This window comes from Equus asinus, chromosome 21 (genome assembly GCF_041296235.1).
Source record: "Equus asinus isolate D_3611 breed Donkey chromosome 21, EquAss-T2T_v2, whole genome shotgun sequence".
Lineage (NCBI taxonomy): Eukaryota > Metazoa > Chordata > Mammalia > Perissodactyla > Equidae > Equus > Equus asinus.
In genome coordinates this window covers 67,710,576-67,727,420 of record NC_091810.1, presented here as the reverse complement: position 1 = coordinate 67,727,420, position 16,845 = coordinate 67,710,576, and the positions used below count along the sequence as shown (strand labels likewise).

Genomic DNA, 16,845 nt, shown 5'->3' with positions numbered 1-16,845 from the left:
GAACTGGATAGATTCAGACATCGGAACAAAAAGCTTCAGAAATTTTTATTTCAAATACCATGGTTAAAACTAAAGATAATTTGAGTTTTAAAAAAAAGTTTCAAAGGAAAAAAGTGAAGAAATCAAAGAATGTAAGAGTAACAGAACTCAAAGAGGTAGGAGGCATAAAAACTGGCAAGTCATAGCCTCCAATAATCAAGAGGATTGTTAGAGACACACTTTATTGTCAGACGCTTCCTTACAAGGCACCAAAGTCATGGACAAATGGAAAGCCTCATTAGGATTCTACCTGCAATTATAAATCACAAATGTTTATTACACTATTTCTATGAGGAAAAGCATTCACTCCAAGTTCTACTTCAGTACACACACACCAAAAAGTATACAGGAATTACTTATTTTAGGGTTATCAGGTATATATAAACTTATTAATAGAAATTAGGATAATAAAAATCTATTTACAAAACAGGCTTTTTAAAAAATTATCTCAATTTTATTAGTAATTAAAATGTACAGAAAAGCACAGGCATTCTGCACAAAAGTGAAAAAACACACACACAAAAATCCAGTAGATGTTTTTCGGCAAAAGAAGGACCAGTAAGTGTTCTGTCAAGATTCCCCATCTTCAGTCAGCGTAGAGTTAGCATTAGTGGGTATTTTTAGGGTTTTGCTGTATTTTTTTCTACTGAAAACCAACAAGAGAGAGCCAGGAAATCCGTCAGCAATATGGTCTATTTGCCTATTCTTTCCCTGGATAATACCTCTGTTCCCCATGAATCAATGAACCATGAAAGAAGTCTCATTTCCTTAAAGACTAGGAATTAAGGAACTCACCCATTCATTCAACAAATATTTACCGAGTGCATACTACATGCCGAGCATTAGTTCAGATACTGGGGATACATGAGTGAATGAAAAACTGTAATATAATCCAATGTCCAGCTTATCAGTTAATTTACAGCTAAGATATGGCTCCCATGATAAGAAATCCAGAGGCAAATGAATTCTCTCTTCCACTCCTAATGAATAAATGAGATCCCACAGATGCATAGGTATGGATAGCTTTTACATTTCCAGTTCGTTTTTCTCATATGCACACCCTGTTCGTTTTTCTCATATGCATACATACACACAGAGCTTAGGTGACTTGCTCAAGATCACACCGTTAGTTGGTGAAAGAACTGAAATTAAAAGCCAGGTCTCTATAGGGAATTATGTTAAGTGAAATAAGCCAGCAAGAGAAGCATAATCTGTGTATGACTCCACTCATATGAGGAATTTAAAAATGTGGACTAAGAACAGTTTAGTGGATACCAGGGGAAAGGTGGGCTGGGGGGTGGGCACAAAGGGTGAAGTGGTGCACCTACAACACGAATGACAAAAATTAATGTACAAGTGAAATTTCACAAGATTGTAAGCTATCATTAACTCAATTAAAAAAAAAAAGCCAGGTCTCTATAGACTCCCAGTTACACGGATTCTTTATCCACTAGACAACAGACCAAGGTCACTGTAATACATGCTGAGAACACGCAGAACATTTTCTTTATAGTATTTATTAAAACTTGTAATTACATATTTACATAACTACTTCCTTAACTGTCTTCTAGCCTGAACAATAAATTCCAGGAGGGGAATCACGTCTGTTGCGTTCACCACTGCATCCTCAGCATCAAGCAGGGCCTGGACTTGGTAAGTTCTCTGATAAACACTTGCTGAATGTTGAGTATTTCAAAGGACAAGACACTCACCTAAAAATTTATATTGGATCCACTTAAGGACTCCTTATGAACATAATTATAGCTCAAACATAGAAAGGTACTCAATATTTTGAAATGTAATAAATCAGTTTATAAACAAAAAAGCCCAGCATCAACACATGATAAAATCAAAGTTCAATTCACAAGTAAGAGTTCCCAGCAAAATCAAACAAATCTAGTTTTGTTTGAAACAAGTTTTCTAACTACACACATTTTACTAATTCCGCTCATAGTCATTTATCCTGCCTGAAAAAGGAACATCCACAGTTTGTATTTTTGTGGTCAAATGATCAAAAATGAGACATTAATATGCAAAAGGCATAACATTAGAGGGAAAAAAGAGTGTTAAAAGATTATTTAACAATATACTCATGAACCTAGTCTAATATCCTCTTTTTTGACATCTGAGATTTACAAAATCCATTATTAAAACATCATTAGAGGACTCTATCACAAATTAAGTTCTTCGTTATATAAAACATATGGCTATAGTCCAAAAGCAATACTTCCCATAAATTAGGGTTACTAATCATGTAGAGTAATTTCACAGTTGTCATATACTTGAGTTTGGCTGCAAAACATACTTAACCGTTAAGACAAAGTGATTTCTTTCCTCATTATCTTAGCCAACTAGAATTTTTTAAAGTAATATTAACTAACCATAAAACTAATTTTGTAGAATAATAAAGATGCTACAAACATTGCTAACTTTACATAAGGATCTACTCTTTTCAGCAGATGACTTCCATAGCCAAGGACACAGAGGATGATACTATTCTAAGCCAGTGCTAATAAGCCTGACATTTCTTCAAGCTTCACTATTAAACTATGAAAGATTCAAATCTGTTTGTAAATAAAACACAAGATCATAATTAGGTACATACAGGTAACTTCTTCTCCAGGCGAAATCTTTCCATAGTAATATATAAATGCCTTGTTTTTGCTAATGTAACGCAGAAAGTCCCCTGAAGATTCCAGGGACAGTGAGTACATATCTGATTTAGGTCACTGTGCTTTACACAGATGAACTCTTCTAAGTTGCTTTTACGGTACAGCCAATCACTGTCTTCTAAGTTTCCTAATCTTCCAAGCTAATAACTACAACTTATACAGGGTCACAGCGTAAGAGATTTGGAAAGTAATACACACACTTAGTTGTAACTGAAAATACCAGAAGAGGAATGCAGCAATCAGTTTTCAACTGAAAGCTTTCTGTAACATTAGTTCAAAAGAGAGCATACTCTAAGAATATATGTGGATGGATGGATGTGTGTGTGTGTGTGTCTTAGAGAATAAATTTTCAACACAATCAGTTAAATCTAGCCCTTTTACTTAATTTCAGTAAAGATCCAAAGATGTTTTCATCTGAAGAGCATTTTGCTTTTTTGTCATTACTATATACAAACTTATTGCAACTATATTAATAACAGGATTAATAAATCATATTATGCTTTATAATTAGCACTTTAACCAAAAATTAAGTATTCATAACGATAACAGCTACAAGAGAAGAAGGAAATGAGCAGCACTCCTCCAACTTTTGGACACAAGATCTCTTTACACTTTTTAAAAATTATTGAAGAACTCAAAGGGTTTAACATCTGAACTGATCATATTGGAAGTAAAACTAAGAAAACTTTAAAATATTTAAATTCATTTAAAAAATAATTAAACTATTACATGTTAACATAAGTAACATTTTAACGAAAAGCAACATTTCCAAAAACAAATTTAGTGAGAAGAATGGCTTTTACAGTTTTGCAAATCTCTAACACCTGACTCAATAAAAGACAACTAGATGCTCATAACTACTTCCTAATCAATCTGATATAACTTATTTGGTTGAATTATATGAAAAAAACCAGGTTTACACAAATACTCTGTTGGAAAAGGGAAGAGTGCTTTAATACTCTCTTCAGGTAACTGTGGATACTCCTCTTTGATCCTTCACCAAACTGAACAAGTAGTCATTTTTAAAGGTTAATTTGGAAAGAGGAATCCGAAACTACTTCAAATGAATGTTTTGTACATTGTTATACTGAAATCCATTGGTCTACCATGCACTTTGAATGGATCTCTCACCCATCTGTAAAAGCTGTATTCACTGGGTGTTAGAGCTTTTCCAAATTTCACATTTCATTATACAATAAAAAAAAAAATCACACTTGTTAATATCATCAAATAATCTCATTAGTTAGGTTTGAGTGTTGAGAAACTGTCGAAGTCAGGTTAGTAGACACAAGTTTTCCAAAATTCTAATTTTTTCATGAAAGTTAGACTTACTATCATTGGTAACAAATACTAATAGTTGTTTTTCTTGAAGTGACAAGCTCACTTCATTTCTTTGAGGAAACATCTGTCAAATGTCAAGTCTGAATCATCATAGTTAGTCTGTCAGTTGTTCTTTCAAGTAAAAATGGTGTTCTGTGAAAAAAGCAACTAGTTGAGCTCACAATTCAAGCCATCACATCAATGCTTTTTCTCCAGACAAGCACCGTACTTTGGTAATTAGCAGAAATCTTTTTATACATACTTCCTATTTTGTCATTCAGAATACTAAAGTCACATGTACTCAAAGTCTCAAATTTAATAAAATAATTATTACTTTTTACTGCTTCATCAAAGACGTTAAGTGAAAATTTTTGTTTTTTTTTTAAACTGAGAGTGCCTACTAGTGCTGTTTGGTGCCTCTGCCTTGTTTTGTGCTAAGGCACCAGCAGTTTCACCCATCACTGCTTCTGCACCATCAGCACAAATTTCACTACACTTTGAAAAAGGGAAATAACATCTTAGCATTATTACGAAAATAGTTTTGACCTTGCAGACCCCCTGAAAGGATCTCAGGGACTAGCCAGGGTTCACGGATAGCACTTTGAGAACTACTGTAAAAGACTATAGGTTTAAAATACAGAATTGAAGAGTTGTGGATGAATTATATTCTTTTTATTTCCTCTATGATGTTGTTTGTTCGATGAATATTTTAATGTGTACAGAAAGAGAGAAGATTAAAAAGTATTACTTTGTTATTCTGGCTTTCTAGAAGACAATAAAAACATTTTCTGAGTACCTATTATGTGCCAAAACTATGCTAAACACCATCATATATATTATTATATGGCACATTTAATCTTCAGATATTTCATTTAATCCTCTTATCTCTTATTAAAGCTCAGAGAGGTTAAATCACTTCTCCAAAGTCACAGAGCTAATAAGCAGTAGGTTTACAATTCAAACCCAGCCTTACTCAGTCCACGCTTTTCCTCTACTCCAACCATGTAAAATGAAATTTAAGGAAAAAAGCTTCCAACTATAGAGGATTAAGATAAAATTCTAACTGAACATGAATGACTAAAACAGAATGTCTACCAAATTCACATAAAATGTAATCTAAATTAAATTAAAAATGTGCTCTTTGGATAGACAAATTTGCTTCCTGGTACCATCAAAGTCTGTAAAAGCAAATAAATGATATTTTCTATAGAAAGAACTATATCCCAAAAGTAAAGTCTTACTATCAGCTAATCCTGGAGAATTCACTGATGACGTGACCCAGATAAATAACAAAATAAGAAATTTAAAACTGAAATAATATGTCAAACAGGAAAAATACTTTGCTTTAATCTTCCACTGCTCTATATGAGACCACAGATACCAGGTGAAAGACACGCGATAGGCTTCAAATACAACTAAAGCTTCTAGTTCATTAAACTTCTCTAAGAATCTGAAACCTCAAGGACATCAAGAGTTATAATAAAGCATATAATTAATCATATTTTTAAAATCTTCAACCTTTCTATAATTTATACTTGGTAAATGAACATAAATCTGAAGAAATAAATAGAAAAGATACGTTATTCGCTGACTTTAAAAAACTTCTCCAAACATCGAGCCCAGAACGAAGCTCCTCTGCAAACAATCAGGTTCAATACCAGTTTCTACAATGACCTCTTGAAATTTACCTCCTGGAGGAAATCTTGGCCCTCACCACTAGTATTTAAGAGCTTAACCTCTGGGTCCGGCATGTCTCCCCCACTGGATTATAAAGGCCCTGAGTAACTGGATTTAGGCAGAATGGAGGAAAGAAAAGTGAAGAGGCCACAGAGGGAAAAAAAGGAATCAGATGCATACAAATTTTTAATTTCCCGAATTTCAAAACAAAATGTTATTCTTCATCAAAATACAAAAGATTCATTTCTCCAACGTGTTTACCTGTTGTGACACTATCCTGGGCACTACTAAACGAATATTCAAATAAAATTTTTAAAATCAAGTTTTACAGATTAAAGAGAAAGTTAAAATAAGTTTTAGTCTACTAGTTTCTTGATAAAATAAGGTATTAACAACATAAAAGCACAAGAATTTTAATCTGGCTAGTTCTTTAAAGATTTCCTTTCAGTTTTATTTAATAGCAACACTTACTTTTTTAAACCAATGTACTGAGTTACAATTGACGTGTAAAAAGCTGTACATTTTTAATATATACAACTCAGCGAGTTTGGGGATAAATACACACCCATGAAACCATCACCACCATCAAGGCCATAGACATATCTGTCACCTCTGAAAGTTTCCTCCCACCCCCTTTATTTGTGTGTGTGTGTGGTAAGAACACTTAACCTAAGATCTACTCTATTTCAAAAACATCAGTATACAATCCAGTATTGTTAGCTACAGGCACTAGGCTGCATAACAGAGCTACAGAACCTATTTATCTTGCATCACTGAAACTCTATACCCTGTGACCATCACCTCCTCATTTCCCCCTCCCCACAGCCCCTGGCAACCACCACTCTACTCTACTCTGCTTCTGTGAGTATGACTATTTTAGATTTCACATATAAGTGAGATCACACAGTATCTGTCTTTCTGCATCTGGCTTATTTCACTTAATATATTTACATGAATCAAAAAAGTTTCATTTATTCCCTTGGTCTCCTTGCCCCATTTTTAACCTTTTCTCCACTTTCACAATGGAAACAGAAGTATGTATATTCTTACAAAAAGGTAGCTACATTACAACTCATTGCTGTATACATAACTTGCTTCTTTCCACTTAAAAATATAAAGATTTTTCAGTATCAATAGATGGAAACTACATTTTAAAGCAATTTATTAATTAACTTATATATGACAGAAAAATCCAAGTCTTACAGAAGTCACCCCAAATAACTATTTCCACTTCAACTCACAAGACATAACTACTTTGTTTCTATCTTACAATTGTTCTTAGTAGCTACAGTTGCATCATAACCTTAAATAATGTGCCATTTTACCCAGCATTTATTTATTCTACAAAAAGAAAAATAAGAATTTTTCACCCCACTAACACACACCCTCTTCACTTAGAATCTCTCTTCCACATCTCAGTGTTGATTAGATTTTTATTTTTATATCAAGATTGATAATATTTACATTCTGTGACCTCTAGTTAATTCTAAAATTTTAAAAGCCATGTTAAAAAGCATTTGGATTAGTAAGATTACTTAAATTCTATCTAGTTCAGCATCAAGATTTATGATTGGACCACTAGAAAATGTCACTAAACCTCTGTTGCTCAAAAGACTCTTTCAGACATTAAAGTCAAGTAGACCCCTTTCAATGCATCTTAAGTACAACGGGAATAAAAATGATAAAATTACTGACTAGATACCAAAAGCAAACATATTAAAGTGCAAAATACTAAAGATTTCACTATTTACATGAGTCATAAGATCACACTATCTAGCATAACACATCAATTTGTATGCTGTAGCTAATGTAATAAAGAAATTGAACAAAAAATAGAATTATCTTTATTTGCACATGATTATTACTGTGTACCTAGCATATTATAGATTCAACCAATTAGCACAAATAAAAAGATTCATTTGATGGCAGCCAGTTATAAGATAAACAAAAAACAATAACTTTTCTTTAAATTAGCAATAACAAACCAGAGATAAAGGTAGGAAATAAAATTCTATCCGATAAGAACAAAATGATAAACTACATAGGAATAAATTTAATCTGAAAGAAATCATAAAATTTTATTGAAGGACACCAAATAATGTAAAAACAGACTATTCTCCTGCATTGGCAGACTCTAAATATACCAAGAAAAATAGTAATAAAGCTTTCCAAACTAATATAAAAACTATAAAGTGAACTAGAATCACAAAGGTTATGTTTATTTTTTAACTGAACTAAATGATTTTGAAGTTTAGTTCCCAATAAAATCATGAAAAAAAATAAGGGGACACTTTGTCTAACAAATATTCCAATATAGTATAAAACTATGGCATAAAATCGTCCCATTCACAACATGGATGGACCTTACGGGTATTATGTTAAGCAAAATAAGCCAGATAGAGAAAGACAAACTCTGTAAGATTCCACTCATATGTGGAAGATAAACAAACACATGGACAAAGAGAACAGATTAGTGGTTACCAGAGGGAAGAAGTGTGGGGGGTGGGCACAAAGGGTAAAGGGGTGCACCTATAAGATGACTGACAAATAATAATTCACAACTGAAATTTCACAATGTTTTAAACTATCAGAAACTCAATTAAAAGAAAAAAACTATGGCAAGTAAAACAGTATAGTACAAACACAGAAACAATTCAATATATTAAATAAATAATTTGAAAGACAAAACGGAGTCAAGAAACAGATTATATACATTGCAGGAAGGTAATTTACTTATTAAATGAAAAGACTTGTTTTGGTTCTCCAATTTGATGAAATGAAGTTGTCTACATCAAACCACAGGTAAAAAGCAATTCTAGATGGATTACAGATAATTAAAATGGTAATATTTAAAATTTGGAATAATATATTATGGGAGTTGGGATGTATCCTAAGGCAAGACGAGAAACCTAGAAGCCACAGAGAAAAACTGATTACAGATTTATTTTATTGTACTAAAAAAAAAAATCAAACATTTCTCTAAAGCAAAGAACACCAAAAAGAAACAAAACAGAACATGAGGAAATATATGCAGTATGACAGACACGGCATTAAATATTTCTAATACAAGAAACTTCTTTATTTAAAAGGGAAATAAAGGGAATATAAAAATTGACAAAAAATATGAACCAAGCAATTATTCCCTTAAGAGAAAATACAAATGGGCAATAATCATATGCTAAGATATACACTCTTACTAATGGTACAGCAAATTTTACCCATCAGCTTAGAAAAAAAATTTTTTTTTTTTTTTTTTAAAGATTTTATTTTTTCCTTTTTCTCCCCAAAGCCCCCCGGTACATAGTTGTGTATTCTTCGTTGTGGGTTCCTCTAGTTGTGGCATGTGGGACGCTGCCTCAGCGTGGTCTGACGAGCAGTGCCATGTCCGCGCCCAGGATTCGAACCGACGAAACACTGGGCCGCCTGCGGCAGAGCGCGCGAACTTAACCACTCGGCCACGGGGCCAGCCCCAGAAAAAAAATTTTTTTAATTAACATCTAAAGCTGGTAAAGGCGGGGAGACACAGACACTCTCATACTTTCTAGTGGGATGTAAGTTGCTCAAAACTTTTTGGAGAGTAAGCTGGTGATAATTCATGTTTTCAATTTTTAAGAATACCCTTTGTGCAGCAATATCACTTGTGGGTATCTACTCCACAGAAATAAAAGCACCAAAATATAAAGATAAGGTCACACGTGTATACTGTTCAAACTGGCAAAAACAGAAAACAACCTGAAAATAAATAAACGGCAGAATGGCTGATTACCATGGAATACTATGAAGATATAAAGAATGAGACAGAATGACAAGGTGGTCACACTTAATAGATGTCACTAATAGACGGAATACTATGAAGATATAAAGAATGAGACAGAATGACAAGGTGGTCACACTTAATAGATGTCACTAATAGACTTAAGAAAAAAGCAAGTTGTGGAGTTGTATGTTTAATATGACCACATTTTTATGTTTTACGAAGGACAAATATTTGTGAGGATATGTTTATGTGAACACAAAGTACAGAAGGATATATAGGTTGGTCTTCTATGTTTCAACAAAGACCAGGCTTCTCTAAAGATGTTAAGGATCTATTAATTCAATATATTCTATAAGATTTAATATCACAGATAATCAGGAAGAAGTCACTAAAGGTGAAAAATCATTTTAATCAATTCTTCAAAACTATGATCAAGTCACATTTTAATAGATACAACTTTGAAAACAGGGCAAATAACATTTTTGAAAGAGCATTTCACAAGGTCAGAAGATGGTTAAAAATTTTCCTCAACACATTCCCATTTCCTAAAAGTGAATTTGGAGGCACAGTGAAAAGAAATTAACATTCTTTCAGCTTCTCAGTCAGAAAATTATATAATCACATAAACTGATTTTTTTAATCTTAAATTCAGGAAAAAGAAATACTGAAACAGCCTAGAATTCTAATTGCGAATTTCAATCAGCCAAATCTAGAAATTTAAGTTAGGTGGAGAACTGTACAGGAATTAAAATGATGAAGAAAGCATATGTAGGATCCATTTACCTTCCCTTCACAGACGTAAAGTCACTTTTTCAGACAGGAACACAATACACGATACAGGGCATAAGCGCTAACGATGCAGATGGTGCTGCTGACATGAAGCAAAGGACCCAAGAAAGTTTCTCTTTATTCTACCAGAAAAAGGAGGTGGAGTGCATTCAGTTGCATTATTTTCTTAATTAAGAGAAAACGTTTTAAAATCTCTAATTTAAAATTTTTACTTTCTTCCTATTTTCCTAAACTCTTTAGAAATAGAAATGTGGGAAGAACCATCTCCTTTAATACAATGGCAAGGAAGTTAGTTCTATTTCTTGCTACACATAGACATCCACTGTGGTTATTACTAGCTTTTATGGTATCAAAGGATACGAATAACTGACAGCATTTATTAAAATCCATATATGCTTTACATACTTTCTTTCATTTACTGCCCTAAATAATTCTAGGAGCATTACTATCCCAAATATATAAAAGAAGAAATTGGGGCTCTAAAAAGTTACGTAATTTTCCCAAAGTCTCACAGCTTGTACTTGGAGAAGCTAGAATTTAAAGTCTTGTCTGTCTTCCTCCAGGGACCATGCACTTCTCAGTGGGTCACTTACAAACATTTTTAATTCTCACAAGAACTCTGTAAGGTGACACGGCTGATCATTTTCCAACCCAGGGCTGTATGACTTCAAAATCTATGCTCTTTCCACCAGGCCACATACTTCCCCCTAAGTTAAACTACAAATAATTTTACTTGCTCTACATATAATTGTATTTGCTCATATACCTTATTTAGGGAATTATAAGTAAAGTATTAATTAGCAATCACAAAAATGTTCATATTTTTTCACAAAATGTTCACAAAAATTATTTCTAAATACTTTAAAACTGTTAGAAATCTGGTAACAGCCAATAAAATAACTACCATAAGAAGCACAAACTTGCATAATAAGTCAGCATCAATATTATAATATATGGAGATATTATTTTAATTTGGTTTCCACAGATAAATTTGAAGCAAATAGCCAAGAAAAGAAGGAAAAACCCCTGTAAAACAAATGAAAACGAGTCTCATTTTAAAATATCTTTCAGAGAGGAGCACAGCCAGTTCACACCTTGCACCATTGCTAAACTTGGCAGCTGAGTTCACACTACTTAGTTTAGGCAACCAATTCAGTTTCCACCACTTACTACTAGTCTTCATCAATGTATAAGATCGCCATCTGGTGGCTATCATTAGATCTGGAATGTTTCTAGCTGTGCTAATGTGAAGACAGAAAGACTCTAAATGCCTGTTCCAAGCAAAGAAATTCAGGGTTCGAAAAAAATCCCCTGGCAGCTGCTTAAAGAAACATGGCCATTTAATTTCATTCAGAAAAACTTAAATATTAAGAAGGTAAAGAACTACTGAAAAAATATCCCATTTATATAGTAGAGCTATATTTTTCATATGGGCATTTTACATGTACGACTGAATAATCAAAGTGTTACCAGTGAAATAGATTTACAGGGTTTTTTTTTTAAGTTTCAAATATCCATACCATTTCAGGAATTTTGTTTTTAAACATATTTTGAGATATATCTATAATTTCATGAGAATTAAATAGTTGAAGAATCTAATTCACAAATAAAATACTGTTCACATGGGGTAAAAACTGTTTTACCAAAAACTTTCTAGAAACAAATATCATGACAAAAAGTAACAACTGTACAGTCATGCACTGCATAACAACCGTTCAGTATCAACGGACCACATATACGATCACGGTCCCATAAGATTAGTACCATACAGCCTCCTAAGTGGATAGTAGGCTATACCATCCAGGTTTGTGTAAATACACTCTGTGATGTTCGCACAATGACGACATTGCGTAAAAACGCCTTTCTCGGAACATATCGTGTTAAGTGAAGCATGACTTATACTTGGCAAAGTAGATCTCTATTTTTCTTAAGAATAATACTCCACATTTAAATGCTAGGGACAAAGAAGATACAGTTCAATTTATACTTGCATTGAAAAAATGTTAACTTATAGTATTCCTAAATGTTCATTTCAAAGAAATTTTTCATTCTCGTAGGTCTCCGGCTACCGTAAGCTGGAAAAATTTATCTAAGAAACTAAAAATAACCTGATTGGTAAGAAGGAAAACGTAACTGAAACTGGTTTAAACATACAAACATACAACCAAAGTGAAAATATGGTTTAACATAGCAAATTCATATATATATATATATAAGCTCAGGCTTTCAGTAGAAGTGAACTCCTCTCTCACTTTCTCTAAGGCATTCAAAACCAGGAAAGGGTAACTTCTCTCTCTCTGAAAACAGTCTTCTCTATTCTGATCCTTTTGATCTTTTTGCTCTAGGATCCTTGATTCTACAAGTAGAATCAAGTAGTTCAGTAGTTGAGAACAAGGCTCCTCAACTTCGGCACTGTTGATGTTCTAGGATGGACACTTCTTTGTTGTAGGTGAGCTCCTGTGCACTGGGGGATGTTCAGTAGCATGTCTTGGCTCTACCTACCAGATGCCAGGAGCATATATATCCCCTTCTCTTCAGTTGTGACAAACAAAAATGTCTCCAGGAACTGCCAAATGTGCCTTACGCGGCAAAAACACACCGTGACACACAAACCCACTGAGAACCACTGCTTTCAAAATAAGTGGGAGCTATCTCTGATTCTGTGAAACAAACAAAAAATCTACCAGGATCTTGGTTAAAAGTCAGCCTGAACACACACACAGGCCAACATAAACTAAAGTCCTCAGCCTTTTATAAAAGCTGCATTTAACATGAACTCTGCAGGCAGAAATGCATCTTGAACTTGCATGTAAGAGTCAGTGTAGAGGAATCTCAATCACATCATATGGATAACTTTACTCTATAAAATATTCCTATTGTAGTTTTAACATAACACTTTTAGATAAATAAAGGCAGAATGGAAATCTTTTTATAGATGCATACTTTTAAAACATTGCAAAACAAGTCCTAGACCTTATTTATTCGCCTAAATCTTCACATTTCAAAGTGGCTTTTGAAATGTAGACCACCTCCACATTAACTCATCCAGACCAACTCAATACACCAGAAAATCATTATAACTTGTCCCTGTACATAGTTCACACGATGCAGTTATTTGGTTAATCTGCTAAATTAAAATTCATAGTCCTAACCTTGTTTAGAGAGATCCATACCAGAGACTATCAGCTTGACAGCAAAAAAAAACCCCAGGAAATCAAAGCAGATACAGACCTAAGATCTAAGTGACTTCATGTGGCACCTGACACAGAAGCCTGATGTCAGAGATCAGAAAGATAAAGATTAGAGCCATCTGAAGCCATCTTTCCTCTTTCTGAAGCTTTTATTCAGCTTTTCCTGGATCTCAGCAAAAACTCTATATCCTTATAAGTAAGTATCTCTTCAACTACAGCAAGTTTAAACATCTTTCTGACTCCAGGCAACCAAAAGAACCCTGCCTGGACACACACACAATTCCTTCTATTTGTTTTTACTTACTGAGGTCAAAGCTGTCAATTACGAAATAGTAACGGTTTAAGAATTGAAGATTAAAATATTGCCAAATTTAATTGTCTGGCAGGTAAACTGGAAGGTCTTTACCAATCTGTTGTAAGTTGGGCGTCCCACATACAAAATAGAGGAAGATGGGCACAGACGTCAGCTCAAGGTCAGTCTTCCTCAGCAAAAAGAGGAGGATTGGTGGCAGATGTTAGCTCAGGGTTAATCTTCCCCCCAAAAGTAAATAAATAAATATGACAAAAAAAAAAAAACAAGCAAAAATACAAAGCTTCCTTACAATAGTAACTCACTTTATGCTTACAGAAGGCAGGCGAGTAAATAAAAACAACCTGGAGGTCTTCAAGGTAACATAACAGATCAAAGATTTGGGTTTGGGGTTACCTCTTCTCCCTCCCAATATTCACTAACATCAGAGTAATTTTATTTTTTTTAAAGATTGGCAACAGATGTTAGCTCACATGCAAATCTTTTTTTTCTTCGTCTTCTCCTCAAAGTCCCCCCATACATAGTTGTATACTCTAGTTGTAGATCCTTCGGGCTCTGATATGTGGGATGCTGCCTCAGCATGGCCTGATGAGCGGTGCTAGCGCGCCCAGGATCCGAACCAGTGAAACCCTGGGCCCCTAAAGCTGAGTGTGCAAACAACCACCGGCCACGGGGCCGGCCCGGAGAGTAAAGTAATTTTTAAAAGGATAAAGTGACAAGGACAAAGAGAATAGATGAAGCTACAACAAACTAGAGATAGCATAAGATCTTCGGAAGATGCCAAGTGGATACAGGAATGATTATCTCCTTTGGAAAATAAACGGCAACCTTAAAATAGGTGGCTATGGAGAAAACAAAGCAAAATCATGTTTAAATAATGAGACATTGCATAAAATTTTATTAAGTGATTAAGATAATTTACATATAATTAAGAAACAATTTCTAACTAACAACCTAATCTAGTAAATTATCTCCACAAATTATATTAGCATAAAATTAAGACTCGATACTACTAAAACTGTACCTATACATATAACGCAATTTGTCGACCAGTTTATTTTGGCCAAAGATAAAACACTCCTTAATGAGTGCAGATTCTAGAGACAGACTGCCTGAATTCAAATCCTCGCTCTACTGCTCACTAGCTGGACAAGTTACTTAATCTCACTAGATCTGTCTCCTCATCTGTAGAATGTGGATAATAACCGTACTTACAACTGATAGGTTGAAATAAGCAAGATAATGAATGTAATGAGCTCAGAAAAGTTCCTGGCATAAAAAAGGCACTCAATTAAATATTAGGTATTAGTACCATCCTACTACATGATCATCTTTACTGGTCATCCTGTGTTAATTTTACATTTTATATTGAAGTGAAGTTGAATTTATTCTGTATATATTCATCACCATTTCCCAACACATTTCAAGCTCCTTGAAGATACTTTATGCAGAATTTTAACTCTGTATGTATATAACGGATTCTCAGTGATAAAAACAAAATACGATATTCCATGCTAGATAGGTTCGAAGCAACTTACATATAGCTTTTATTTGCTTTCATTTGAAAACACTGATATTTTAAAAGGTTAAAAAGAAAAAAGGTCCTAGCGTAAGTAAGACACATAAATACTGTCACTTGCCTTTCCAATTGTGTTCATGGTTTCATACTCATTTACGTCACCTCCTCATGAATTCTAAGACACAGACAGAATGAGCAATCAAGAATGTAGCCAAGAAACAGCATTCAAACATGAATCTAAGGAGATTTAGCACCAACCTTTATGTCAAAGGCTTCTTCAATGCAAATGGCTTTCCATTCATTTCACACAAATTCACATCTTACTGAAAATACAGTATGCAGTAATTTAAATATCCAAGGTGCCCTTGCATTATCAACTAATTCTTCAATTGAATAAAAGATCTTAAACACATCTTTTCACTATGCGAATCATTTGATTATCTATATATATATATATTTCAGAGATTTTCAGAGTAGCCTATCTGTCTACTACAAGACACTTTCATTTGTTCCTTTATTCACTTATCATCTAACAGATATTTATCAAGTGCCCATATGCCAGGCACTGTGCTAGGAGTAGGGAACAATATGTCCAGACACAGAGATGAGAAAAAATCTAGTATGTTCAAATATCTAAAATAAGTTGACTATGGTTGAAATGCACAATAGGAGGGAAGAGCAGTAAAGACAGAAAAAGATGGAGAAGGGTAAATGGGCCAGACCTCTCAGAGCCTAGTGAAGTTTTAGACTCATCCCAAGAGGAATGGGCATTACACAAGGGAGTGATCATCAGTAGTACAAAGATTCTTCTAGCTACGCAACACTGCGGGGAATTATATGCAGGATGACGTCACCATGACAAAGACTCTTTCCTTTAACCAGACTCCTCTGAACTGACCTTGGGCTTCCCTCTCTGTCCTTGTAGAATCCAGTCTGAGCAAGAATCCTGCTAAGTCAGTTTAAGGAAAATCCCCCCATCCTCAGTATCTGACCACTCGGGATATCTTATCACCCTGTCCTGCCTTCAGCAATCCCGCTGAGGTGGACTAACAAGAATCCCCCTTACCTCTGATGCTTCCTCTTCGTAATTTCCTATCCACTGACCCCAACCCCTGCTTCCTGGATATAAACGGCTACTTGTCCTGACTAGGTTATGTTCTACCATTATACTACGCTCTCAACATTAATCACAAGAATAACTATTCAGTTAACTAGCAATATCAGAAACGTGCACATCACTCTCATTTATAATAAAAACTGAAAATTACAAAAAATCAATTTACTTTACAAAGTGACTAATACTTTCAGATACCTCTATACAACTGTTACTTTTTAACTTTTTACAAATATTATATCCTGTGAAGTAACTGAATCCTATAAAGAGCAAGTCTTTATGAAATGCCCATCTCAAACAATTTTTCAGGCAGCATTTCGCAGCCATGAATGTTTAAACGTAAAGAAAGAGAAATGTAGTGACTGCTGTTCAGAGTGGGGCAAGTCGACTACCACATACATGGAGATATCAAGGGGTTCCAGGCAGGCAGTTAAGAACATAGAGAGAAAAAGTAAGA

General features: G+C 34.1%; 1 protein-coding gene across 20 annotated transcripts in view; it reads right to left on the bottom strand.

The window, feature by feature from the left end:
• SLC4A7 (solute carrier family 4 member 7) overlaps window positions 1-16,845 on the bottom strand; it is a 100,838-nt gene that overhangs the window by 68,552 nt on the left and 15,441 nt on the right. For 2 of the 20 annotated variants that reach the window (XM_070492775.1, XM_070492777.1), the window contains exon 1: window positions 2,645-2,743. The exons of 14 other annotated variants lie outside the window; for them this stretch is intronic. In XM_070492775.1, coding sequence (XP_070348876.1) covers window positions 2,645-2,677 — 33 coding nt within the window. In that variant the 5' untranslated portion in view covers window positions 2,678-2,743. Of the gene's footprint in view, window positions 1-2,644; window positions 2,752-16,845 lie in introns of those variants that run through there. 4 more of the 20 variants (XM_070492784.1, XM_070492781.1, XM_070492782.1 and 1 more) reach the window with 3 other exon arrangements.